The sequence below is a fragment of the Scyliorhinus canicula genome, chromosome 11, assembly GCF_902713615.1.
Source record: "Scyliorhinus canicula chromosome 11, sScyCan1.1, whole genome shotgun sequence".
NCBI classification, from domain to species: domain Eukaryota; kingdom Metazoa; phylum Chordata; class Chondrichthyes; order Carcharhiniformes; family Scyliorhinidae; genus Scyliorhinus; species Scyliorhinus canicula.
The window spans coordinates 31,032,883-31,060,854 of NC_052156.1; the positions used below are offsets into that span (position 1 = coordinate 31,032,883).

Here is a 27,972-nt window from a genome sequence, read left to right on the forward strand (position 1 = left end):
AAGGTAATGTGTGGGATTGCTTGTGAATAGGGGTTGAGTACACAAGTGTCACAGTTGAACAAGCTCTTCACAGACAGCCCAGCCAGAAAGGGGTTGTGTTGGTTGCGTGTACACTAACTTCACATTCCCTGTACATCCGTGCGTTTGGTGTGAAATCACAGAGGAGAGATTCCTCCATTTTCTAGCTGCGAGCAAGCAAGGCAACAGGACTGTGAGGAATTGAAGATGGATTGTTTTGTTATAAGGAAGAGAGGGCCAGAGACACAAACAAGCCAGGATCTCACAACTGAATCTGCAGGATAGAGCTGTACAGGAGAGTCCACAGCAGGACAAAGCAGTGCTGGTGTGAGCTCTGTACAGAGCTCCACGGCCTCTGGTGACCAGCCAACCGAGAAAAAAAATTAAATCAGAAACAAAGCAGTATAAAGATGATTTCTTGAGGTACAACTTTGTTAATTTTTTCAGTTTATTAATCATTTCAATTCTAAACAAACTGAACCTCAAATTGTAAAGAAAGGATGATGATTACTTTTGCCGTGAAGAAATAAATGCTTTCCAAAAGTCATTGGATGTTTGGTAGGTGCGAATACAAAACCGAAACTACTACCTGTCCCACACACTGCTGCAGCATCAAAGATAACCGTGTTAGTAAGGGAATTGTCAATAGACTGGAAAGCCTTGTTCAGTCACATTTATCTGCGCTGATCAACAGTTTTTGTTGCTACATTCCAGAGGAAAAGTTTTCAATTTTAAAAGCAAAGAGGTGGGTGAAAAATCCTTTTGAGTTTGAGACCCCAGAGTCAATTATTAACTTACAGCTGACTCCAAATGAAGTGACTGGACATCTGTGCCTCACCTGTGACAGCACATTAAAAACACGCCACAAGTCCATGAGGCTGTTAGTATTCTGGAGTAGCGTCTTCGAGGAGTATCCAGTGGTGAGCGAAACAAGCATTCTGTTGCTATTGCCCTTCACAACGACCTACATGTGTGCAAAGTTGGACTTTCCGTCCTCACAAAGATGAAGACAGCACAAAGGAACCGGCTGAACTCTGCACCTGATATGCACATTGCCCTCTCCTCCTGTGAACCCGATTGGAGTGAGGTCATGAGGACCAAGTAGGCTTGCCTGTCACATTAAAGGTAAGCAAAAATGGTGTGTTGCGAAGGTTGGCTGACTGGGTCACAAAGGTTGGCTGGTTGGTAAAAGTGTGTCCCTGGAAAAAAATTGGAAAAACACTGAACTAAAATATCCTGTAAATTAATCTGTATGTATTTATTTCATTGGAAATGTATTCAAAAAATGTTAACAGCTTTAAATTTAAGGATTCTTTCATTTTGCATTTTTAAATATTTCAAATATTTGTTAGTTTTAAGATTTCTGACTTGAGCCTGGGGAGCATTTTAGTTTCATCTCTGAGGAAAATAATTCTGGGTAAATACAATAAAGTGGCCTTGTCTGACCCTGCAAACAAATGGACATGGATGTCAGAGAGTAGGTGCCACAGGCTAGCAGATACAGTGCTTCTTCACCACATTTCCAAGCAATGCATTCCAAATCCAAACTATTTGCTGTGTGAAAACATTTTTCATTCTTTTAATTCCGTCGCTCATTAATGTGTAGCTTCCAACTGGAGATACCATAGCTTCATTAGAAGCTGACTGAACATAAGAAGTAGGAAGTAGGCCACTTGGCTCCTTGAGTCTTTTTTTTTTTGCACAAGTATTTTCTGACATCGCTAAAATTGTTAAGCACACATTGGCAAAGAGGAAGCCCCTGAAAACAAATCTGACGAATTACTTACAGTTTAAGACCACTTTGCCTTTCCATTTCTTTGTGCCCCTTTCAGCCTTGGCCGCCAGCTTCTCTTGTGGCAGTCAGGCTTTTTGAGCTGCCTGGCTGATAATTTGCTGCAGGAGCCTTGGAGAATTGGAGTCTTACTTGCTTGTTTTTGTTTGTGGTCCATTCCTCTTTGAGAAGAAAGTAGGCACTCTGTGTGCCATCAGATGGAATGCAACCCACAGATTAGAAGACATTTTTTTCATAGGAGTGAGAACAGGTGCTGGCAATGAAATACCTACCTGGAGCTTTCTACTACTTCTGGATTGCGAAGGTTGGAGTAAAGAAACACTTGCAGGCTGAATAAACAGGTAAATATTATGGAAAATGTCCGCTGTAATAAAGGCAAGATGCAACAGCTGGAAAACATGCTTATTACAGGGCAATGTTGTATTGTGTAGTTGTCTTCTGCTGCTTTTGCTGAACATTGGTCCCATGTTTCTTATGTGCCAGTTTTGCCTCTCATTACCCAATACCTACCTATGTAATATTGCAGTGGACATTTACTGGAATTGGGTAGTTGTGTACTGGTTGTTGACAGTAGCACTCACTCCCAGTTCCACCTCCTTCCACTGATCTGGATTATACACTTTGAGAGCCGCCTTTCCATAGAATCCCTGCAGTGCAGAAGGAGACCAACCTAGCTAGGCCCACTCCCCCGCCCAATCCTTGTAACCACTACCTAACCTGCGCATCTTTGGATAAACAACCTAGTCTGATTTTCTGAATTCCATTCAGTAAAAGCTCAACTAGCTGGTTTAGCACACTGGGCTAAATCGCTGGCTTTTAAAGCAGACCAAGCAGGCCAGCAGCACGGTTCGATTCCATACCAGCCTCCCCGGACAGGCGCCGGAATGTGGCGACTAGGGGTTTTTCACAGTAACTTCATTGAAGCCTACTCGTGACAATAAGTGATTTTCATTCATCTCTGAACTCATGGTGGAGGCCTTGTGGCACAGTGGTAGCCCCCTGACAACTGAACCAGAAACTCTGGGTTTGAGTCCAACCCCAGGACTTATAGGTCACGGAAGAAGTGTTCAATACAGTTCAACAGGCTGATAATCAGCTCGGAAATCCTTCTACTACTACCCCCCCCCCCCCCCCCCCCCCCCAAACTATTCCCCAAGGGTAAAAAACTGTGGGTGTGAAGATAGGACAACAACAACTGAACCCACTTACTCTGGGACAAACAATTTAGTGTAATTAATTACACTCAGATGGCAAGTGGGTAAAATTGATCCATATTCACAATACGCACAAGGATCATTTATCTATCCTTACAGTGAATTGTTGAATATGAAGCCTGCTGGTGTATTTTAGTGAAATTGTAGTATGTTCACTGATTATCTAGCTTAAGGATTACTTTTATGGAAACAGTGTTTACAGCCTGGAAACTGAAAGGTGAAAGTTAGTTCATTGATTAAACACAGTTCTAAATGCCTGCAGCCAGGCTATAAGCACTGGTATATTCAGATAATTATAAAGTCAAATGCATATACTTTAGCATCATTTTTATTGCATGAACATGCTATGATTTAAAAACACCTATTACTTCCATGTAGAGTGAAAGAAACCTACCATGAGTACTATGCATTTATGCTCTCAAATAATAAACCATTCATGAAAGATCCTGGATGTCCAACAACCGTACCAGCTCCCTTTAGGTGCCTTGCCCAACTCCTTGAGAAGGGGCATGTGGAGAGAGGTTGAGTTGCCTAATCCCCCTTTCACGTAGCCACTGCAAAAGTTCACACATGGCTACAGGGATGGAGTGGACGTCTGTGTACATCTCAGGCAGGAACTGGGCATTCTGCTGGACCAGGTGCTCCATGACATCCATCATCCACCCCATAAAAATCTCGATGCACCATATTATCAGCCAGCAGGTGGACGCACTCCTCCATCTCATGGGCCTCCACCACCTCTGCTCGATATAACCCCCACCTCTCACAGCAGCTCCAGCACCTCTGGCAGGGTCAACCCCAGAGGCTTGTCACCCAACTTAAATGTTGCAGATGTCTCTTCCCCAGCCATCCTCCGAGTGCCAGTGAGGTTGACCGACATTGCCTCCTCCTGCTGCTGACGCATGTTTGTGCTGTGACCACCAGAATGCGAGGCCCTGCCTGAACTACATTGTGATCCCTGTAAAATGTGTGTCTCTCTGCTGGTGGAGAGTGCAGCTGAATGCTGTGATGTCTCTACAGGTACACTTTCTTCCCCCTACCCAATGTCCTCGGTCCTCCGTGGGCTGGAGGATTTATTGAACAGAGCATCCTTTCTGCCTTCCCGTCTTGCTGCCGGAACCTGTAAGTGAGAGAGGAGAGAGCGAGTGACTGAATGAGCTGGCTCCAAGATGGAGGAACGCATAACATAGGTTTCTGTGGGACTACGTTATGCATGGATCCTTACTGGATGGAGGCTTCCTACTGACTTCTCCACCTGCACAGGCTCAATCCAGTTCCTCCCCTGCCAGTTGGGATGCCCACTCCTCGAAATCCCTCTTGCTCTCTCACTCTCCTGTGATGCCTCAAACTTTCCTATGGAAAGAGAGAAGGTGAGGTTGCGAACAATTGGGTCTCATGTATCTTTCTCCGCCCCCTCCAGCTTGGTGATGGCGGAATGTGACTCAGTTGTCTGCTGAAAGGAAGCAGAAAGCCTGAACGCCAGAAGTTAGTAAAAGCAGTGGTACTAAAAAGTCCAGGTGCGAGTTAGACCAATATTGGTCACGGAATTGTCCATTTGTGAAGACGGAATACTACAGCTTCAAGAAGAAAGGTCATCTTGTCAAGGCATGTTGAAAGAATGTAAATGGAGAATATGCTGGCTGGTGGAAACATGCAGTCACTGCGTATTGTTATCGAACAGCACCAGGTCTTTGAGGGGTTGGTTGAGACCCAAATGTTCCAAAGCACAAGAATGTCCAGTGGAAATTCACAGGGCAGCATAGTCCATGTGGCATTGGATGGAGCTCTGGTAAACATGGAGGTCGACACTGGGGCATCAGTCACTGTGATTCCTGAATCGCTATAGCCTGAACTGTTGTGTCAACATCAATTGGAGAAATCACGATTAGAATTACGAAGTTATGGAGGAGAGAATAGCTCCACAATGAGAAATGTGTCAGTTCCAAACAAGGAGCAGTGTGCAAAATTGCCCAGCATTATCGTGAAGGGTAAAAGAACAGCCTTGTTGGAAAGGAACTGCTTAATAGCAACTTAAGTTAAACTGCTTCAAGTTTTTTTGCAGAGAAGTACGATGCAAGACAACGAGATTGGCAAGTACCCTCAGTTGTTTAGTAAAACTGTTGACCCAATTAAAGACTATAAGGGCAATGTAAGGATTTATAGGAATGCAAGTTTACTGCAGGTAGTGTCCAGTGCCTTGTGCTTCATGGCAGAAAGTAGAGCAAGACCTGAAAAGACTTGAGACTGAGAACACTATCTCAACAGTGGAACAGAATAATTGGGCTATTCCCATAGTGGCAGTACCAAAGTCAGATGGTGGTGTAAGGTATGTGGGGATCAGGGGCGGGATACTCTGTCCCGCCGTGCCACATTTATGCCCCGACCAGCCGGCGGGATTGTCCGTTCCGCCAACTGGTCAATGGGGTTTCCCATTGTGGGTAAGCCCCACGCCGTCGGAAAACCCCCGGGCACCGGCATAACGGAGAATCAGGCCGGCGGAGAATCCCGGCCCATATGGTAAATTGGGCACTAGAATTTAATCCACTTTTCCAAATGTGCCAAATGTTGCCAGGTGGCCAGATACTTTTTTTAAACTTAGATCTGAAAAATGCCTATTTTCAACTATACTTAAATAATGAGTTTAATTCTATTTGACTTTGTCCAATATACTTTTGTTGGCTGCCATTTGGTGTTTCTTCAGCCCTAGAATTTTCCAAGGTGTAATAAACCAAATTTTATAAGGAATTCAGGGAGTAGTGTGCCATTTGGATGAAAGTCTTATTACAGCTCCAAACAGCAGATCCTTGTTGACAGGCTGAATAAGATGCTCCAAGCTTTGGGAAGGCAGGGAGTTCAGGCAAAGGCGCATAAATGTTCCAAAATCCTGGAGAGAATTTGGGTCACAGGATAGACGGAGATGGGCTACATCCTACCAACAGTAAGGTTCAAACAATAAGAAATGTACCACATCCTCAGAATATGATTCAGCTGCGATTGTTTGTTGTCCTAGTTAATTACTGTGGTGCATTCAAACCAAATTTAGTAACCTTATTGCATCTATTGATGCACAGTACGGTGGCGCAGTGGTTAGCAATGTTGCTTCACAGCTCCAGGATCCCAGGTTCAATTCCCGGCTTGGGTCACTGTCTGTGACGAGTCTGCAGGTTCTTCCCATGTCTGCTTGGGTTTACTCCGGGTGCTCCGGTTTCCTCCCACAGTCCAAAGATGTGCAGGATAGGTGGGTTGGCCATGATAAATTGCCCTTAGCCTCCAAAAAGGTTAGGTGGAGTTACTGGGTTAGGGTGGAGGCGTGGGCTTAAGTAGGGTGCTCTTTCCAAGGGCCAGTGCAGACTCGATGGGCCGAATGGCCTCCTTCTGCACTGTAAATTCTGATATGGAGTAGGTGCTGTGATCTCTCATGTATTGATTAATAGTGAGGTGAGGCCGAATGCATTCCCCTCACAAAACCCTCAGTGCCAGTGAGCGAAATAATGTTCAGAACGTGAAGCATTGTCTTTGATTTTTGGAGTAAGGAAATTTCATAAATGCTTGTATGACCACTGATCAGAAGCCACTAATGGCTATTTTGCTCCCAAAGTCCCCAGCTTCAGCTGCGGCTCAAATGCCGAGATGGACATTGATTTTATCTGCTTATCATTCAGTACAGACCATCAAAAGATCATTGTAATGCTGATGAGTTGTCTAGTTTAGCATGCCCACCAAGGTAGGGCCCAACAGGGAAGATGTGTTTTTCTTTTCACACAGGGATGAGTTGCCAATCACACCTGATGATAATGGTAGAACAACTCATAGATACTGGATTTAGAAATCAGGCCTTTTATCATGTGTAAGAATGAGCTGCCAGATAAAGATTGTGTTATCATGGGGAGTAATTTTGAAAGGTACAGATTGCAGTTGCTATGTGATCTTTGTGATTAACACTTGGGTATGAGCTTGACAGAGAGTCTAGCGAGGAGTTATTTTGGTAGCCAGGATTAGATAAGTATATGGAATACACAGGGAAGGGAAAAAATGTAGAGAATATTCAGAAGCAGAAACAAAGCCACCATCGATACTTTGCAAGCATGGAAATGGGCAGCGAGAGTGTAGCAAAGCCTATGCATTGATTTTATAGAATTTGATGGGGGACAGCTATTCATTGTGATGGCCATTCAAAGTGGGTTGACAGACTCCTGATGAATTGAACAACAACTAGCAAAATTCTCGATATTTTGAGTAGTTTCTTTCTTGTTGCTTATGGATTTCCAGAGGAAATTCTGTCCGACAAGCAGCAAAGCAGACAGTACTAATTGTGAAATGTGCGTTTGTTGAACAAATGCTAGATAGAAGTTGGAGGAACAATGTCAGTTGTCATTGAATCATTTACCGGTGAATATTTTGTTTGTTTATTGCAACACACCTCACACTACTACCAGCAGAACGGCAGGTGAATTGTTTCTCAGAGGACAACCTAGAAAGGGTTTTCATTGCTGAAGCCACATTTAGCACAGTCAGTGGAAGAGAAATAAACTAGGCAGAAAGAGACTCTTAATGGTGTTAGAGTAAAAGAAAGACTTCTGAAGTTGAACAAAGAGGTTAAGATAAGCCATCATCATCATCATAAGGAAGAATCATGAAAATGTTTGGCCCTCGTACGTATTTAGTCAAGGTCTTTGATATGGATGGGTTAGGTTTGTACATCCAGATTGTTATGTTCTGTGTTGTGGCCATGGTGAAGAAGCACACAAAACATCTTGTTCTTTGACGTGGAAAGATAACTAACAAACTATAATACAAACGGTAACAAATAATCGAATTCTCCTTGAGCTACCTCTAATACGACTGTCCTATAGTACTACTAACTACCAACTACCGGATCTCTGGAGTCACATGGTGGATCTCTATTGCCACCTGCTGGCTGGAGGTCATATAGATAACTATATACATTAATAGATAACTACATATATTACTGTGCATATGCATATCACCGCACAGCTAACTTTTCACCTTCAGTTAGGCCATGGAGAAGCAGGGATTTGGGAAGAAGCGAATCAGTCTGTGATGAATAGGACAGCCAGTGTACCATGTGTTACTCCAATACAAGTTGCACCTGAAACCAGTTCAGATCCGAGTAAGACTCCGACAGACATGTCTAATGAAGTGAAAAATTCAATGGAAGATCAAGAGCAAAATTTGTCTTTGTTTGAGAAAACTTCTCCTCAGACTCAGGCCTAGGCCCAGATGGGTCAAGTTCCTTCCCAAAGTTCTGAAAGTTATTCTCTTAGGAATAAGAAACCATTTGTTAAGTTCGATTTTTAAATAAATGAAAAACAAGAGATGTAGTATACAAGTAGTATGGAGCGTAAACTTTCTCATTAAGGAGGAAGGAGTGTAATACCACCCTCTTATGGCCATTTGTATATATAAGCAAACTGGAGATCTATCAAACTAATACTAATAATGTTGATGCAATATTACTGGTTGGCTTGGAGCTAAAGCACAATTTTACATACATTTTGAAACGTATTCTGATTAGAATCTTTGTACCACTTTACCAGGCCCCTTCAGGTTACACCATGGCCCCCACAACTCAGTCATTTGGAAAGGCAAGATAATCATCACTCGAGTTATCTGTTTCCATGGTCACTGCTATTCAATAGTGAGCCAAATTAGTCCCTCCAATCTTTTTACTCTTTCTCCTCATTCCGGTGACTGGGCTGGCTGATGCACTGCATATAACGGCTTGTCCCAAGAATTAAGAGAACACATCCTATGAGATTTAGCATATTTGGAATATCTGTCAACGCTAATGATTATCTTAAAATTTGCAGCGTTGTGCTTATTTCTCCAAAATCATTATAATTATGTTGATGTATATATTGCTAGCAATTTGCAGTGATACGATGAACATCCATCTTTTTTTAAAATTTAGAGTACCCAATTCATTTTTTTCTAATTAAAGGGCAATTTAGCGTGGCCAATTCACCTACCCTGCACATCTTTTGGGTTGTGGGGGTGAAACCCAAGCAAACACAGGGAGAATATGCAAACTCCACACGGACTGTGACCCAGAGCCAGGATCGAACCTGGGACATCGGTGCCGTGAGGCGGCAGTGCTAACCACTGCCCCACCATGCTGCCCGAATATCCATCTTTACCCCTCGGTACCTTCCACCCTCTGTGATTAACAAACACATATATAACCCACAGCAAATCTGTATATTGAATTCCGAGATGGAGGTTGCAACTAACAATCCAGCTGAGAGATTAAAGAAAATGCTGCATTACATTCCCCATGTGATGTATGTTAAGTGTTTGGTGAAAGCATCCGAATCAAAACCTGCCTAGTCAGGGGCCATAGATCACCAACCCAACACGGTAAACGATTATGGGCGGGATCTGACGGAAAAGTTTCGAAGTGTCTTTTGTGGCAGGTTTTGCTGAGATTTTCCCGCTGGCTCTGTGGGTGAGTTCCCCACTGCCTGTTAACCACACATAGTCACTTTTCCTGGGCCCTGGGGCTAGCCCACACTTTGGGGAGATGTACTCACTGGCCAGACCAGCTCCTCCGAGGTCAGGCCACCATTTCGAAAAAGTGCCTCGATCTCTAAGACGACTTATGGGAGTGCCACACTCCACCATCCGTGGGCAATGATGCCCTGCTATGGGGTCACTGAGGGACCCCCTTTTCAGTACCCATACCCCTTTTTGGGCCCTGCCCCCTTCCAGGATCCTCACCCTTCACCCCCCCCACCTTCCAGCGGCCCTTCATATCCGCCCAGCACCCTCCCGCCTTTCATGGATATGGCTCCCCCAGGCTCTGACCTAGGCAGTGCCATCCTGGCATCAAGGCACCCTGGCACTGCCACCCTCACACTCTGGCAGTGCTCCTGCCGGTTTTGCAGTGCCACCTGGGTACCTTGACAGTGCTAAGGTGCCAGCCTGGCAGTGCCAAGGTGCCTGCGTTTCAGGGGATGGCCATGCGGCCACTGTGTCCTGTCCCTGACCACCCAGGGGCCTCTGAAGGCCTGGCAGACTCCCGGGGGCTGTTTCGCCTTGAGCGGACCGGTACTGAGCAGAGCCCGGCTGGGGACTCCCTGGGGAGGCCTCTGGATGTCGTGAACCGGTAGGTCCCAGGTGAGCACGCCTAAGTGGGTGTAAAATTTACTTAGGCACATTGTGGGCGGGATCCTGATCGCAACATCTCGTGAGACGCCGTTCGAGCGCGACGTGGCCGGTAGATCATGCCAGATGTAATTCACAGTGCCAAGATAAAAACACTTGTACAAAAATCGTAAGAGAGCTTAAAATGACCCCCTGCCGATTTATTGCACTTTTGCATTTGTACTAGGAATGTAAAGATGTACAGAGCCATAGAAGACTGTGTAGAGATCCATCTGGTCTGTTCCAATGTCTGCTAAATATCACACACACTTCTCAAATCCCTATTGTTAACTTTTCATCAGGTACTTATCCAATGATCTCTTGAAACCCTTGTCATCTCATGTCATTCCATTCTAAGCATTAACCCACACTTTGCATGGGATAATCAGCACCAAAGTAGAAAAAAAACAACTTTGGTCTACGTCCTCCTGTGGTGTCTGTAACTATGATAAACATAAATACGTTCACCTTGCCTGTGCCCTTTCGAACTGAGGAAACTTCAGTAAGATCACCTCGGATCTTCTCTTCACCAAAATAAAATTTTCTAACTTCTGCAACCTCTCTTCACAACTAATGTTCCTCATTTCAGCTATCAATTTAGTTGTCCCTCACTTCACGTTTTCCAATGCCGGGATGTGTTTCTCATAATCCAGGCACTGAGATTGTACACAGCATTCTGGCCAGAGTGGAAATAAAACTCTGTGCAAATGCAATCACCTCCTGAGGTTGTGCATCGTTCCTCTGACCATGCAACCCAAGATCTTATTTAACTGTGCTGGTGATCTCAGTGCTTTATCTATCTGTTTTTACAGATCATTTTCTTGTGACTCGTCCTGAACATAAGACCACAAGACATAGGAACAGAATTAGACCATTTGGCTCATCGAGTCTGCTCTGCCATTCAATCATGGCTGATATGTTTCTCATCCCCATTCTCCTGCCTTCTCCCCATAACCCCGATCTTCTTATTAATCTAGAACCTATTGTCTCTGTTTTAAAGACACTTAGTGAATTGGTCTCAACTGCCTTCGGCAGATTCACCACCCTTTGGCTATCATATGCCGAAACTGAACATTCTACAATCCAAACTATTGAACATCATGTGTCAATATGATGTGTAGTGGTATGATTAACATAGCTGCCTGCCATTGGTGCAGAACACCGGCTTACCATTGGCCCTGGTCGGTCATGTGCCTCTCGACCGATTGGTTGAGACCAGTCATGTGACGGCTCCCCGATTGGCCGAGAGGCTGAGTTAACCCCGCCTCCAGGGTGGGGTATAAATACCCAGTATGCCCGGCGGTCGTCCATTTACTGTAGTCGACCGCAGAGCTAACCTCTAGCTTATTAAAGCCATACTTTTGTACAGCAACTCGTCTCGCGTTCAGTTGATGGTACATCATGATGTGCGCGGCATAGTGGTTAGCACTGTTGCCTCACAGTGCCAGTGTCCCAGGTTCGATTCCCGGCTTGGGTCACTGTCTGTGCGGAGTCTGCATGTTTTCCCCGTGTGTGCGTTGGTTTCCTCCGGTGGCTCCGGTTTCCTTCCACAGTCCAAAGATGTGCAGGTTAGGTGGATTGGCCATGCTAATTTGCCCTTAGTGTTGGGTGGGGTTACTGGGTTATGGTGGGGTTGTGGGCTTGGGTAGGGTGCTCTTTCCAAGAGCCGGTGCAGACTCGATGGGCTGAATGGCCTCCTTCTGCACTGTAAATTCTATGAACTAAGGTTCAATTCCAACCTTGGGTGACTGTGGAGTCTGCATGTTCTCCCCGTGTCAGCATGGGTTTCCTCTAAATGCTCTGGTTTCCTCCTAAGCTCCATAGATGTGTACGTTGTCCATGCTCAAATGCCCCTTAGTGTCCAAATGGTTGGGTGGGTGTTCCGAGGGTAGGGCAGGGTCTGGACTCAGGCATGGTGCTCTTTCAGAGGGTTAGTGCAAACTCGATGGGGGGGGGGGGGGGGGGGGGGGGGGGGAGGGAGGGGGTAGTAATTGGATAGCTCTTTCAAAGAGCCAACATAGGCATAGAGGACCTGCTTCTGCGCTTTATGGTTCTTTCCATGCAAAACATACCAACATTATATTTTTTTGAACAAAATAGTAACAATTCTAACTGAATTGCTCATCTCTCTGCCCCCTGTTTTTTTGGTGGCATTAGAACCATAGAATACCTACAGTGCAGAAAGAGGTCATTTGGCCCATTGAGACTGCATTGACCCTCTGAAAGAGCACCCTACCTCGGCTCACTCCCCCACCCTATCCCCGTAACCCCATCTAACCTTCACATCTTTGGATACTAAGGGACAATTTAGAATGGCCAATCCACCTAACCTGCACACCTTTGGAGTGTGGGACGAAACTGGAGCCCCTGGAGGAAACCCATAAAGACATGGGGAGAAAGTGCAAACTCCACACAGACAGTGACCCAAGGGCCAGAATTGAACTCGGGACCCTGGAGCTGTGAGGCTGCAGTGCTAACCACTGTGCCACTGAGCCATTATAATCATTACAATGGTGCTGTTCTGCTTCTCAACTTCCCCACAGGGAACCAAGGTCTGGATTCTCCCAAAATGGGACAGGTCATGTCTCACAAACCTTATTGAGTTTTTTGAGAAGGTGACCAAACAGGTGGATCAGGGTAAAGCTGTTGATGTGGTGTATATGGATTTCAGTAAGGCGTTTGATAAGGTTCCCCACGGTAGGCTATTGCAGAAAATAAGGAAGTATGGAATTGAAGGCGATTTAGCGGTTTGGATCAGTAATTGGCTAGCTGAAAGAAGACAGAGGGTGGTGGTTGATGGCAAATGTTCATCCTGGAGTTCAGTTACTAGTGGTGTACCGCAAGGATCTGTTTTGGGGCCACTGCTGTTTGTCATTTTTATAAATGACCTGGAAGAGGGTGTAGAAGGATGGGTTAGTAAATTTGCAGATGACACGAAGGTCGGTGGAGTTGTGGATAGTGCTGAAGGATGGTATAGGATACAGAGGGACATAGATAAGCTGCAGAGCTGGGCTGAGAGGTGGCAGATGGAGTTTAATGCGGAAAAGTGTGAGGTGGTTCACTTTGGAAGGAGTAACAGGAATGCAGAGTACTGGGCTAATGGCAAGATTCTTGGTAGTGTAGATGAACAGAGAGATCTCGGCATCCAGGTACATAAATCCCTGAAAGTTGCCACCCAGGTTAATAGGGCTGATAAGAAGGCATATGGTGTGCTAGCCTTTATAAGCAGGGGGATTGAGTTTCGGAACCACAAGGTCATGCTGCAGCTGTACATAACTCTGGTGCGGCCACACCTGGAGTACTGCGTGCAGTTCTGGTCACCACATTATAGGAAGGATGTGGAAGCTTTGGAAAGGGTTCAGAGGAGATTTACTAGGATGTTGCCTGGTATGGAGGGAAGGTCTTACGAGGAAAGGCTCAGGGAATTGAGGTTGTTTTCGTTAGAGAGGAGAAGGCTGAGAGGTGACTTAATAGAGACATATAAGATAGTCAGAGGGTTAGATAGGGTGGACAGTGAGAGTCTTTTTCCTCGGATGGTGATGACCAATACGAGGGGACATAGCTTTAAATTGAGGGGTGAGAGATATAGGACAGATGTCAGAGGCAGTTTCTTTACACAGAGAGTAGTAGGGGTGTGGAACGCCCTGCCTGCAATAGTAGTAGACTCGCCAACTTTAAGGGTATTTAAGTGGTCACTGGATAGACATATGGATGAAAATGGAATAGTGTAGGTCAGATAGGCTTCAGATGGTTTCACAGGTCGGCGCAACATCGAGGGCCGAAGGGCCCGTACTGCGCTGTAGTGTTCTATGTTCTATGTTCTATGTCCCCACACTGGCGTAGAAATGTTGTTATAGAACATAGAACAGTACAGCACAGAACAGGCCCTTCGGCCCTCGATGTTGTGCCGAGCAATGATCACCCTACTCAACCCCACGTATCCACCCTATACGCGTAACCCAACAACCCCTCCCCCTTAACCTTACTTTTAAGGACACTACGGGCAATTTAGAACATATAGAACATAGAACAGTACAGCACAGAACAGGCCCTTCGGCCCTCAATGTTGTGCCGAGCCATGATCACCCTACTCAAACCCACGTATCCACCCTATACCTGTAACCCAACAACCCCCCCTTAACCTTACTTTTATTAGGACACTATGGGCAATTTAGCATGGCCAATCCACCTAACCCGCACATCTTTGGTCTGTGGGAGGAAACCGGAGCACCCGGAGGAAACCCACGCACACACGGGGAGGATGTGCAGACTCCGCACAGACAGTGACCCAGCCGGGAACCGAACCTGGGACCCTGGAGCTGTGAAGCATTTATGCTAACCACCATGCTACCGTGCTGCCCGTTGTTGTTGCACTCCCGAGTTTCACCTACCTTCAGGGGGCCAGCAGGGACCCCTGAGTGCTTCACACAGCTTTGGCTGCGGATACGGGCCGCCGCACTTCCAGTTTCGAGTCCGCCCATGCGCACGGCGGCGGCTTCCAGCGGCCGCGCCGAGCGCCATGGCAGACTTGGACCGCGGAGGCATCTGGGAGATGTAGCCCCCCCCCCCCCCCCCCCCCCCCCCGGATCAGCCATGCAGCTGAGGATCCGTCCAGCTCGATCACTCCCCCGGCCGCCCATAAGGCCCTCACCCCCCCACCCCACCCCCCGGTGCCTGATCCTGCCGCCCCCCACCAGGGCAGCTACGGGCTGAATCTGCAGCCACCACGCGACAGCACCGACCAGCCATAGCATATTAGTTCCATGCCATCGGGAACTCGGCCGGTCGGAAGCGGAGGATCACTGGGAGGGCCTTCGGCAATGTCCCCCCAGCTGCGCAGAGTAAATCCCAAAATCGCCGATTCTCGAGTCCCGGAGAATCGCCGGAGCGGTGCTGGCCCGATTTCGGTGCGAATGTTGATTCTCCGCCCCCGTGGAGAATTAAGGGGCAATCTAGCGTGGCCAATCCACCTAACTGCACATCTTTAGGTTGTGGGAGCGAAAGCCATGTAGACACGGGGAGAATGTGCAAACTCCACACGGACAGTGACCCAAGGCCAGGATCGAACCTGGGACCTCGGCACCGTAAGGCAGCAATGCTAACCACTGTGCTGTCCCGGCTGAGTTCAATTGTAATTCATCAGATTCAATTGGAAGCAGCAGCAGATCGGGAGTAGAACAGACCAAACATGTTCTATTTTTATAACTTTAATTTCAGTGCCAAAAGGAGCTGAGGCCTCACATGCAGTGGACTTGTTCCACCTTAGCATGCACGATGGCTCCAGATGTTGATTTTGTTACCTACCCATTGTTGTTGGGTGTGCTAACGGTGATGGGTCCAGGGTGGACCTATGTAGGTGCTTTTTCAGAGGGTCGGTTCAGACTCGATGGGCCAAATGACCTCCTTCTGCATTGTAGGGATTCTATGGACAAAAGAGCTGAACTCAAGAGGTGTGGTGAGAGTGACTGCCCTTCACAAGTGAGCAATTTACTGAGTGTTGCATAAAGGAGCACCAGCAAAGCTGGAGTTAATGGGAATTGTGGGAAAACTGCTGGTTGGAGTCATACCGAGTACAAAGGAAGATGGTTGCAGTTGTTGGAAGTCAATCATCTCAGTCCCAAATATTGGTACAGAAGTTCCTCAGGTGCGGTTCTGGGCCCAGCCACTCTCAGCTGCTTCATCAATGATCTTCCTTCCATCATAAGGTCAGAAGGAGGAATGTTCGCTGATGATTGCACAATGTTCATCATCATCTACGACACGCAATCTGAAGCAGTCGATGTCCAAATGCAGCAAAACCTGGACAAAATTCAGGCTTGGCCTGATAAGTGGCAAGTAACATGTGCACCTGATAAATGTCGCACAATGGACACCTCTAACTAAGAAAGAATCGAACCATCTCCCCTTAAAGGTTAGCAGCACTCACATTGTGAATGACGAGGACAGCAGATATTCATGGGAATACCCCCACCTGCAAGTTCTTCTCCAAGCGATTCACCATCCTGACTTGGAAAATATCACCATTCCTTCACTGTTGCTGGGTCAAAATCCTGGAATACCCACCATTCCTAACTATCACATGACGGCAGCGGTTCAAGAAGGTGGCTCGTCACCACCTTCTCAAGGGCAATTAGGGTTGGGCAATCAATGCTGGCCTAGCCAGCAATGCCCACACCCCATGAAAGAATAAAAACAAAACCAATGTGTCTGCTTTGTTTCAAGGATCACTTAGCTCTCATATCCTGAAACTGAACATTCTACAATCCAAACTATTGAACATCATGTGTCAATATGATGTGCGCGGCACAGTGGTTAGCACTGCTGCCAGGTTCAATTCCAACCTTGGGTGACTGTCTGTGTGGAGTCTGCATGTTCTCCCCGTGTCTGCATGGGTTTCCTCCAAATGCTCTGATTTCCTCCTAAGGTCCATAGATGTGTACGTTAGGTGGATTGTCCATGCTAAAATGCCCCTTAGTGTTCAAAAGGTTGGGTGGGTGTTCCGAGGATAGGGCAGGGTCTGGACTCGGGCATGGTGCTCTTTCAGAGGGTTAATGCAAACTGAATGGGCCGAATGGCCTCCTTCTGTATTGTAGTGATTCTATAAATATGATCGAAACTGTGTCCCCAGGATGGTAAAGTCCTATCTCCTGTGGTCATGTTACCATATGCAGAACAAGTAGTTTACAATTATATTGTTTGACTTAATAGCTCCTCATCTGTGGTGAGGAAGGGAACTGAATAAATTGTCAATACCCTGAACTGCTTCTTTGGTCCAAAAAATTGACAAGGAATACTTTCCATTGCATTACAATGACTGCAATTTGTGCTGGAGCTGTAAGTTTGGAGGAGAAGTGCTGATACAAAGTTTTTGCAGTTAGATAGTTATTGATTCTTTTACTGAAAGTATACGTTAATACAGCTCAAAATGTACCTATTTACTGTGTACAAACTCCACCTTAGGTCTGGATGCTTTTCCAGCCATTAGCAGCGAGCTTTTAAGAGAAGGGAAACACAATAAAATGTCTGAGAAAACCTGTACTTTTAACAATTTCATAAAATGCCAATAACAGCAACCTGTACTAAAACTTTATTGCATCTGTGGGAAATATGAATGATCGGCCTTGGACCAATTCAGAGCATCACCACTAATGGGGACTCCCTCAGCTCCCCCTCCAGAGACATCGAGGCAGTGTCCAGTACAATTTCCTCCTAACCAGATGGAAAATTGTGCTAGGCTTTATTGTTTAAACATTTCAACTGACCTCTGACTCGTCTTCAACAGGATCACTTATAGCCTGTTTAAGTAACCTGCCAGAAAATTGAACTTTGTACGAAAGCCATGCAAGCTCTATTGGTCTGAGCCAGATTTTCTGTTTTCCTGGAGTCTGTTTTACATCATGCCCCCCCACAGGCATTAATACTGGAAAAAACACACTTTAGTGTAGGTTGACCTTCCTCACCCATATTTTTCATGTGAACTTGGGGAGTGTTTCATTCCGACATTCATTCTTGAATGTTACTCTCTAGATAGCATGGATGGCAAAGACTAAATTAGTGTAGATTGCGTACGTTTGTTTTTTGTATTGAGAGCAGGTTAGATGGTTTGTGCAGGGTGAATACTGCTGGGGATACACACTGCAAAAGGTGTTGTGTTATGCTGCTCTGGATAACGCAGGCTGCTACTTGATGCAGTCTTAACTAAAGGATGCTCCAGACTCTCAAATGAGTTCAACTCTTTGCTAATCTAACTGTAATAACTCAGTCTAACTGTACCAGCTTGTTCTAAGCCACGTGCTGGGGTGTGATGCTGCTGATCAACCCCGTCTAACTCTCTAGATTTCTGTCTGTGGATATGTGGTGAATGTAATATGTTAATTCACACTGTCTTTGTAAGCGCAGTAGTGCTATCCTACCACTAGGGGAGCACTGGGAGCACTCAGGAACTTGTACTGGGCTCCACCCTTGGCTCCGCCCACGACTCCTCCCCCTAGTGCAGCTGTATAAATACCTGTGTCCAAAGTCAGCCTGAGTTCACTACGAGTTCATCGACAGGTAACAGGCTGGCTCTGAAGTAAGTCGATTAAAGCCTAGATTCACATCGGAAACACGTAGAACATAGAACAGTACAGCACAGAACAGGCCCTTCGGCCCTCAATGTTGTGCCGAGCCATGATCACCCTACTCAAACCCACGTATCCACCCTATACCCGTAACCCAACAACCCCCCCTTAACCTTACTTTTATTAGGACACTACGGGCAATTTAGCATGGCCAATCCACCTAACCCGCACATCTTTGGACTGTGGGAGGAAACCGGAGCACCCGGAGGAAACCCACGCACACAGGGGGAGGACGTGCAGACTCCACACAGACAGTGACCCAGCCGGGAATCGAACCTGGGACCCTGGAGCTGTGAAGCATTTATGCTAACCACCATGCTACCCTGTTGTTCACGTGTCTGGTGAATTCATGGTTCCATCAATTTAACCGACTGAAGAACAGTAAAGATCGATTATGGAAATCGGCCCTCAAGCCTGGACGCCTGGAACTCAACCCGCAGGATGCAGAGGCTAAAGAAATTTTCTCCCACTGGATCCGGTGCTTCAAGGCCTACCTGGCCGAAGCGAGCACAGCCAAAACTACAGAGGATCAGAAGCTAAGTCTACTGCACGCGAGGGTGAGCCACTGAATCTCTACGCAACTAAACCTGGCCAGTTCATATACTGCGGCGCTAGCAGTTCTCGAAAAAATGTATGTAAGGCCCATTAATGAAGTTTACGCTCGCCATGTGTTCACGACTCGCCGTCAGCGGCCTACGGAATCACTCGCCGAATTCCTAAGAGAACTTAATAATTTGTCCAATGACTGTAATTACCAAGCGGTTACCGCGGCTGAACACAGGGAATTGGCAGTACGCGATGGTTTTGTAGCGGGCCTCAGGTCTAACTATGTGCGCCAACGACTACTGGAAAAGGGGGCCCAGGACTTAGAAACGACTGTGGAAGCTGCTATAACGATGGAGGTCTCCTTCCGCAGCCTTAACACGTTCCCCGCGGACCCTGCGACCCAATCAATGGTCCCCGACCAGTGACTCCCCCAGGCCTGTGCTACGCGGCCGCCCAGCCACCATGCTGCCCCAGCCAGCCACTATGCTGCTCCAGCCAGCCACTATGCTGCTCCAGCCTGCCATTTCTGCAGCCAGAATCAGCACCTGCGGCAGCACTGCCCGGCCTGCAATGCGACCTGCAGCAGCTGCGGACGAAAAGGGCATTACGCAAGAGTGTGCCTCGCAAAAAGGGCCCCAGCTTCCAACTCCCCAGCGACTCGCAGTAATCGCCCGAAACGCTGCGGCCTATGCCCCGACTCCGCCCCCTCCAGCCACGTGCGATCCATGGGGCGGCCATCTTGGAAAACCTCCACCATGCGGGCGGCCACGTGCGACTCATGGGGGCCGCCATCTTGGATGCCATCTTCCTCGCCATCCGCCACGCGCGACTCATGGGGGCCGCCATCTTGGACGCCATCTTCCTCGCCGCCCACCACGTGCGATCCACGGGCCCGATCGGCATCTCCGCGCTCGGACAACTCAGCGGAGGAATTCGAATTAGACTATGAACTCAGAGGGCAGTCATCACGGGGCCACTCCAGCACAGCTGATCGAGCCGCCGACTACCCGCAACTCAGCGCGGTCACCCTGGACCAATCACGACCAAAGAAGCTACGAAACTCGATGGCAGGGGTCCATATCAATGGGTACAAAACGCCATAACTCTTCGACTCCGGGAGCACAGAGAGCTTCATACATCCAGACCTGGTAAGACACTGTTCGCTCCCCATTTTCCCCGCGCAGCAAACTATCGCGCTCGCTTCAGGCTCCCACTCGGTCCAGATCCAGCGGCGCACCGCCGCGACACTCACAATCTGAGCCGCTAGTTACTCGAAATTCAAACTCTACGTTTTGCCCGAACTCTGTATGGTGGTCGACTACAGTCAGACTATAAATAGATTTACGCTCCTCGACGCGTATCCCCTCCCCAGGATTGCAGACATGGTAAACCAGATCGCCCAGTACCGGCTCTTTTCCACGGTGGATCTGAAGTCTGCAGACCACCAGCTCTCAATCCGCCTGGAGGACCGCCACTACACGGCATTCGAGGCCGATGGCCGCCTCTTCCATTTCCTCCGGGTCCCTTTCGGCATCACTAATGGGGTCTCGGTGTTCCAATGAGCAATGGACCGAATGGTGGACCAGTACGGGCTGCGGGCCACGTTTCCGTACTTGGACAATGTCCCCATCTGCGGCTATGACCAGCAGGACCACGACGCCAACCTCCACCATTTTCTCCAGACGGCACAGAAACCGAACCTCACGTACAACAAGGAGAAATGCGTTTTCCGCACATCCAGACTAGCCATCCTCGGCTATGTTGTGGAAAACGGAGTCCTGGGCCCCGACCCGGACCGTATGCGCCCCCCCTTAGAACTCCCTCCCCCTCATTGTCCCAAGGCCCTCAAACGGTGCTTGGGATTTTTTTCCTACTATGCCCAGTGGGTCCCTCAATATGCGGACAAAGCCCACCCACTCTTTAGGACCACATGATTTCCCCTGTCAGCCAAGGCACGCCAGGCCTTCGACATCATCAAGGAGGACATCGCCAAAACGGCCATGCGGGCGGTGGATGAATCTACCCCATTCCAGGTAGAGAGCAATGCCTCAGAGGTAGCTCTTGCAGCCACACTAAATCAGGCAGGGAGACCAGTTGCATTTTTCTCCCGTACCCTCTCCGCTTCAGAACTCCGACACTCTTCAGTCAAAAAAGAAGCACAAGCCATTGTGGAGGCTATCCGTCACTGGAGGCACTACCTCGCGGGTAGGAGGTTCACCCTCATCACCGACCAAAGATCGGTTGCCTTCATGTTCGACAACTCGCAAAGGGACAAAATAAAAAACGATAAAATTCTGAGGTGGAGGATCGAACTCTCCACCTACAATTACGATATCAAATATCGACCCGGGAAGCTCAACGAGCCTCCGGATGCCCTATCCCGCAGGACATGCGCCAGCGCGCAGATCGACCGATTAAAAGTAATCTACAATGACTTCTGCCACCCGGGGGTCACCCGGCTCGCCCACTACATCAGGGCCCCGAAACCTGCCTTTCTCCAACGAGGAGGTAAAAGCGGTCACCAGGGACTGCCCGATCTGTGCGGAGTGCAAACTGCACTTCTATAGAGCAGACAGGGCCCACCTGGTTAAGGCTTCTAGGCCCTTTGAACGCCTCGCGATTGATTTCAAAGGGCCACTCCCCTCAACTAACAAGAACGTTTACTTCTTAAACGTTGTAGACGAGTTCTCCCGTTTCCCATTTGCTATCCCGTGCCCCGACATGACCTCCCACACAGTCATAAGGGCCCTGCATAGCATCTTCACCCTGTTTGGTTTCCCCAGCTACATACACAGCGACCGGGGTTCGTCCTTCATGAGCGACGAACTGCGTCAGTACCTGCTCGACAAGGGCATTGCCTCGAGCAGGACTACCAGCTACAACCCCAGGGGGAACGGGCAGGTGGAAAGGGAGAACGCGACGGTCTGGAAGACCGTCCTACTGACCCTCCCGTCTAGAAAGCTCCAAGTCTCCCACATGGCAGGAAGTCCTCCCAGACCCGCTCCACGCTATTAGGTCCCTTTTGAGCGACCAACCAGACCTCTCACGAGAGGCTCTTCATTTTTTCCAGGGGCACTACCACGGGGGTCTCACTTCCGGCACGGCTGCCACCCGGGGGTCACCCGGCTCGCCCACTACATCAGGGCCCGAAACCTACCTTTCTCCAACGAGGAGGTAAAAGCGGTCACCAGGGACTGCCCGATCTGTGCGGAGTGCAAACCGCACTTCTATAGACCAGACAGGGCCCACCTGGTTAAGGCTTCTAGGCCCTTTGAATGCCTCGCAATTGATTTCAAACGGCCACTCCCCTCAACTAACAAGAACATTTACTTCTTAAACGTCGTAGACGAGTTCTCCCGTTTCCCATTCGCTATCCCGTGCCCCGACATGACCTCCCACACAGTCATAAGGGCCCTGCATAGCATCTTCACCCTGTTTGGTTTCCCCAGCGACGTACACAGCGACCGGGGTTCGTCCTTCATGAGCGACGAGCTGCGTCAGTACCTGCTTGAAAAGGGCATTGCCTCGAGCAAGACTACCAGCTCCAACCCCAGGGGGAACGGGCAGGTTGAAAGGGAGAACGCGACGGTCTGGAAGACCGTCCTACTGACCCTCCGGTCTAGAAAGCTCCAAGTCTCCCAGTGGCAGGAAGTCCTCCCAGACGCGCTCCACGCTATCAGGTCCCTTTTGTGTAAGGCGACCAACCAGACCCCTCATGAGAGGCTCTTCATTTTTTCCAGGGACACTACCACGGGGGTCTCACTTCCGGCACGGCTGAGGACGCCAGGCCCCGTACTCCTGAGGAAACACGTTAGGGCGCACAAAACCGACCCCCTTGTTGAGAAGGTGCGCCTGCTCCACTCCAACCCCCAGTACGCATTCGTCGAGTTCCCTGACGGCCGTCAGGACACTGTATCCCTCCGGGATCTGGCACCCGCCGGATCCAGCGCCCCCTCTACCCCCACAGAAGGACCTCTCACCCTACACCCCATGCTGCCGCCCCCTGGCGCTCCCGAGCCCACGGGCTCGCTCCACCAGTTTCGCGCCCCCGCGCCGGCCAGCCCCCAGCGCCCCTAGTCCCCGGTCGAACCAGGAGAGTATGAAGCTCGGATACAACCCTCCCTGGAGTCCCCCATCGTACCCCAGCACACTACACCCATCCAGCCACCGCAAGAGGCTGCAACCCCGGTGCTCCGCAGATCTCAGCGGACAATTCGACCGCCGGACAGACTGACTTTATAGACTAGACCACCACCCCCGCCGGACTTGATTTTTTTGCAGGTGTTGAATGTGGTGAATGTAATATAGATGTATATATGTTAATTCACACTGTCTTTGTAAGCGCAGTAGCACTATCCTACCACTAGGGGGAGTAGTGCTGGGTGCACTCAGGAACTTGTACTGGGCTCCACCCTTGGCTCCGCCCATGACTCCTCCCCCTAGTGCAGCTGTATAAATACCCGTGTCCAGAGTCAGCCTGAGTTCACTACGAGTTCATCGACAGGTAACAGGCTGGCTCTGAAGTAAGTCGATTAAAGCCTAGATTCACATCGGAAACACGTGTCTGGTGAATTCATGGTTCCATCAGGATAGAGGCAGGGTGTGAGTGCCTCATCTCTTTTATTGTGTTTATGTCATGCCCCCTTGTGGTGATGCCACCTCTGAGTGTCCTGACTGCCCATTGGTTGTGTCCTATTCTGAGTGTTCATTGGTTGCATGTTTGCATATCATGACAAGAGGAACAGTAACATTTGCAGACAGACAAGGGTTTCAAATTGTGGACTGACAAAATGGAAGCTTCCCCAGAAGGTGATTTTGGATAATGTGACAGTATGAAATCAGATCATAAAGTCTGTATATGAAAGAAGCAAAGAGGTGTTCAAATAAAAAAAGTGAGAAAAGTCAATTACTTGTCATGTCCATTCATGATAATGGAATAATCAAGAGTTGATTTGAAAAAAATCCAAAAAACAGGTTGAGAATAAATTCATTTTAAAAATTGAAAGTTGCTAAGAATTTGAAAAGATTTGATTTTTTATTTTTGTGAATAGAAGAATATTGGTTTGTTAAAACTTTTAAGGACTTGCAATCCATTGCATCAAAGTATATTATAGTTTTAAAAAATTGTTTACAAAGCAAATTTTCCCAAGTTAGCAAAGAGAAAGAAAATAGCAAGACCATTTTTATTACACATTAAGCACATGCGATATTTTAAGGAACTCTTTCTTCTAGCATTGCAGGGTTTTTTTTAAACCTATGTATGCACAAGGTACTTCAATGTACAGCATCAGCATATATATAGTCTGAAGTTGTTAATCTAATAATACTATGCAAAATAAAATGACCTACTTTTTGTCCTAATTTTGTTTCTTTTCCTAGGAAACATGTGGCCCTGTGTACTGTCAGTATAAATTCTATGACTTGCCATGTCATCAGACTAAAGGCAGAGGGCATGGGACAGACATTTCCTTCAAGGATGTGAATGTGATTCTAACAGGGACCTACAATCCAGATAAACTCAGAGAGTATCTACTTGGGCCTCCACTAGAGATAGAGATTCATGACCGGGACAGAAGGCTGAAGACACAATCCCAGCCACCAGCGTTGTTTGGTTCTGAGACTGAAGATACCAAACTGAGCAATGTTAGCTTTGTCGGTAGTAAACGAACTGTCCACGATCCTTTCATAAAAACAAATAAATCTTGGGATCCTTATGGCATTGCTAAGGTGGCCTTTTCTGACCTTCTATATGGTGAAAAGTGTTTGAATGTTGCTGTATCCATACAGAACAGCAGATCACCAGATCCAATGGGTTACCAAACTGATGGATTGGATGGGCGCATTCTAGGTGTTTCAGGAGCCATTGATGGTCCAGATGACCACCCATTAACTGAAGGGCATTACTTGGAATCAAACTCTGTGCTTAATGTGAGAATTGAATTGGCTTATCCTTTATCGAGAAGAACGAATGTAACAAAGGAAATAGAGGCGTGCAAATTTGGTCGAGTTATTTACAATTTTGACTATAAAAACAAAGAGTTTCTTCACGATTTGCTAGGAATAATTAGTTTGATTAATTGTGAAGCACTTTGCCAGGATCCTATGTCAAATGATGAAAATGAAGCAGCCGATGCAGTACTTAAGATGGACATTGAGCCAAAGGAAAGCTACCATATGGATATTTTGACAGGCTTTCATTTAATGGATGGAAGAATCCATCTCTTCGTTTTGGAGGGACTGAAAAATAAAGGGCTCAAGAAATTGTGGGAAATGCTGCCAATCAGGTAGGATGAGCCAGTGCAACATACTGCTAAATTATATTTGACAAAGATAAAGCTACTAAAAATGTTTGCTTAAGCTTTATATCCAGGTAACAGAAAGGACAAAGAAGTAATAAAACCAAGAAAGACAGAAAGGATCAAGTTTAAACAATGCATTTATAAGTAGCTTTACAAAAAGTGGTAAAATGCCTGAGTTAGAAGTACTCAGCAGGATGTACTGTCGCAATAAATACGCTAGCAGGAGCTGGCACATGATTTGGTCCAACAAACTATCTTAATCTTCCTCAGCTCACTGACAGCGGATAACTAATGACCAGTAGGACATTTCATTCTGAAAGGATAATTTGTGTTTTTCTGTAGAAGGTCAAGCCACCATCTTTACCCATACCCAGAAAAGGAGGGAGGAGAGTTTAACAATCTGCTTGGAATTTGGCTTATGGCCTAAGGAGATTGACTGCTCATGCAAAGAGGAAAACGATATTGCACTAGATCAACTGCATAGATACATGCGGCACGGTGGCACAGTGGTTAGCACTGCTGCATCACAGCTCCAGGGTCCCGGGTTCAATTCCGGCCTCAGGTGACTGTCTGTGTGGAGTTTGCACTTTCTCCCCGTGTCTGCGTGGGTTTCCTCTGCCTGCTCCGGTTTCGTCCCACAGTACAAAGATGTGCAGGTTAGGTAGATTGGCCATGCTAAATTGCCCCTTAGTATCCAAAAGGTTAGGTGGGTTACTATGTTTCGGGGATAGGGTGGAGGTGTGGGTTTTCAGTAGGGTGCTCTTTGCAAGGGCCGGTGCAGATTTGATGGGCCAAATGGCCTCCTACTGCACTATAAATTCTATGGTTTAGTCTGAAACAGAGGCATCCATGAACTAAGTTATCTATAATTTATCATTTATAATATACATTGTATTTGCTGTTTTCTCAGAGTGGGAAAATATCTGATACATGTAAAAACAATAGTACCAAGAAACTGACCTTCAGTTAATCAAATTTTCAACTATGGAAGTGAGCAAATAGGAATGAATGCAAAAGAATTCAAAGAAAAGGCTGCATTTTGAGAAAGCTCTTGGAATGCTAATTGTTTGATAATTGGGGTTAAAATCTGTCTTTCCAGAAGCACCAGACACATTCCTTGTGAATGAACAGCCTGATTGACACCATGATTAATGGGAAAGGAGGGCAGCAGGATGGCGCAGTGGTTAGCACTGCTGCCTCATGGCGTCGAGGACCCGGGTCTGATCCTGGCCCCGGGTCACTGTCGGTGAGGAGTTTGCACATTCTCCCCGTGTCTGGTTGGTTTCACCCCCACAACCCAAAGATGTGCAGGGTAGGCGGATTGGCCACGCATATTGCCCCTTAATTGAAAAAATATTTTAAAAGATTAATGGAAAAGGAAATGGGACCTTGTGTAAAACAGGATGCCATTATAAACACATTTTACCAGTATCAATTTCACCAATATTGTATCTTTTATAACGTTTAAGTGTTCTTTGATCATAAATGATAGATTTATATACAAAGGTAACATCAAATAAAATTATTTAAAAAAAATATTTTTATTGAGGCATTTATATATCTACATCAAACACAGCCATATCAAAAAGCAAGCAACCTCCCCATCAACCTTTTTTAACCCCCAACACATCCCCCACTTCCACCTGCAAGTAGTCGCTGAACGGTTGCCATTTCCAGGCAAACCCCTCCACAGTCCCTCTCAAGGCGAACTTAGTCTTTTCCAACCTGAGGAATTCTGTGAGGTCGCTCACCCAAACACCCGCTTTCAACAGACCCGAGTCCCTTCATTCCAATAATATCCGTCTCTGGGCTACCAGGGAGGCAAAGGCCAAGACACGGCCTCTCTCGCCCTCTGCACTCCCGGGTCTTCTGGCACTCCAATAATTGCCAGTTCTGGACTTGGGACCACCTTCACTCTCAACACCTCAGACATAACGTCAGCAAACCCCTGTCAGAATCCCTCCAGCTTCAGACAGGCCCGAAACATGTGGACATGGTTCGCGGGCCCACCCACGCCCACCCACACCTATCCTCCACCCCCTCAAAAAACTTGCTCATCCTGGCCGCAGCCATGTGTGCCCTGTGGACTACCTTGCGCTTTGCATATGAAGTGGATGCATTCACCTTCCTCGGAGTCTCCGCCCACAACCTCCAACTTCCTTCCCAGCTCTTCCTCCCACTTCTCCTATCAGGGCTCCCTCCCAATCCATTAGCTCTTTATAGATTTCCAACACTCTACCTTTGCCACCCTGTTTTCGACACCACCTTGTCCTGCAGCCCTGGGGGCGGCAGGTCGGGAAAGCTCAGAACCTGCTTCCTAATGTAATCCCTCACCTGCAAATACCGGAACCTATTCCTGACAGGCAGCTCAAACACCTCCACCAACCCCTCCAAGCTCGAAAAGCTGCCTTGAACGATTAGGTCCCCAAACCGTTCAATCCCCACCCGTTGCCACCCCCGAATCTCCCCCCCCCCCCCCCCCCCCCCAATCCAGCTATCCCCCCAGAGAGAACCTATAATTCTCGCAGATCGGTGCCCAAACTGAAGCCCCCTCCAGCCTCAGGTGCTGCTGCCACTGTCCCACACCCTCAGGGCCGCCACCACTACCGGGCTTGTGGAGTACCTGGCCGGCGAGAACGAAAGAGGCGCCGTCGACAGTGCCCCCAAACTGCGTCGTTACAAGGGCCTGCCTCCATCCGCTGCCATACCAACCCCTCCCCTACTATCCACTTTCTTTTTTTAAAATATAAATTTAGAGTACCCACTTCATTTTTTCTAATTAAGGAGCAATTTAACGTGGCCAATCCACCTACCCTGCA

The 27,972-nt window shown here is 47.6% G+C and overlaps 1 protein-coding gene across 3 annotated transcripts in view; it reads left to right on the top strand.

Annotated features, from left to right (window-relative positions):
* Positions 1-27,972, top strand: part of cfap92 (cilia and flagella associated protein 92 (putative)) — a 161,903-nt gene that overhangs the window by 95,767 nt on the left and 38,164 nt on the right. For all 3 annotated transcript variants that reach the window (XM_038812705.1, XM_038812706.1, XM_038812707.1), the window contains one exon: positions 24,234-25,138. In XM_038812705.1, coding sequence (XP_038668633.1) covers positions 24,234-25,138 — 905 coding nt within the window. The remainder of the gene's footprint in view (positions 1-24,233; positions 25,139-27,972) is intronic.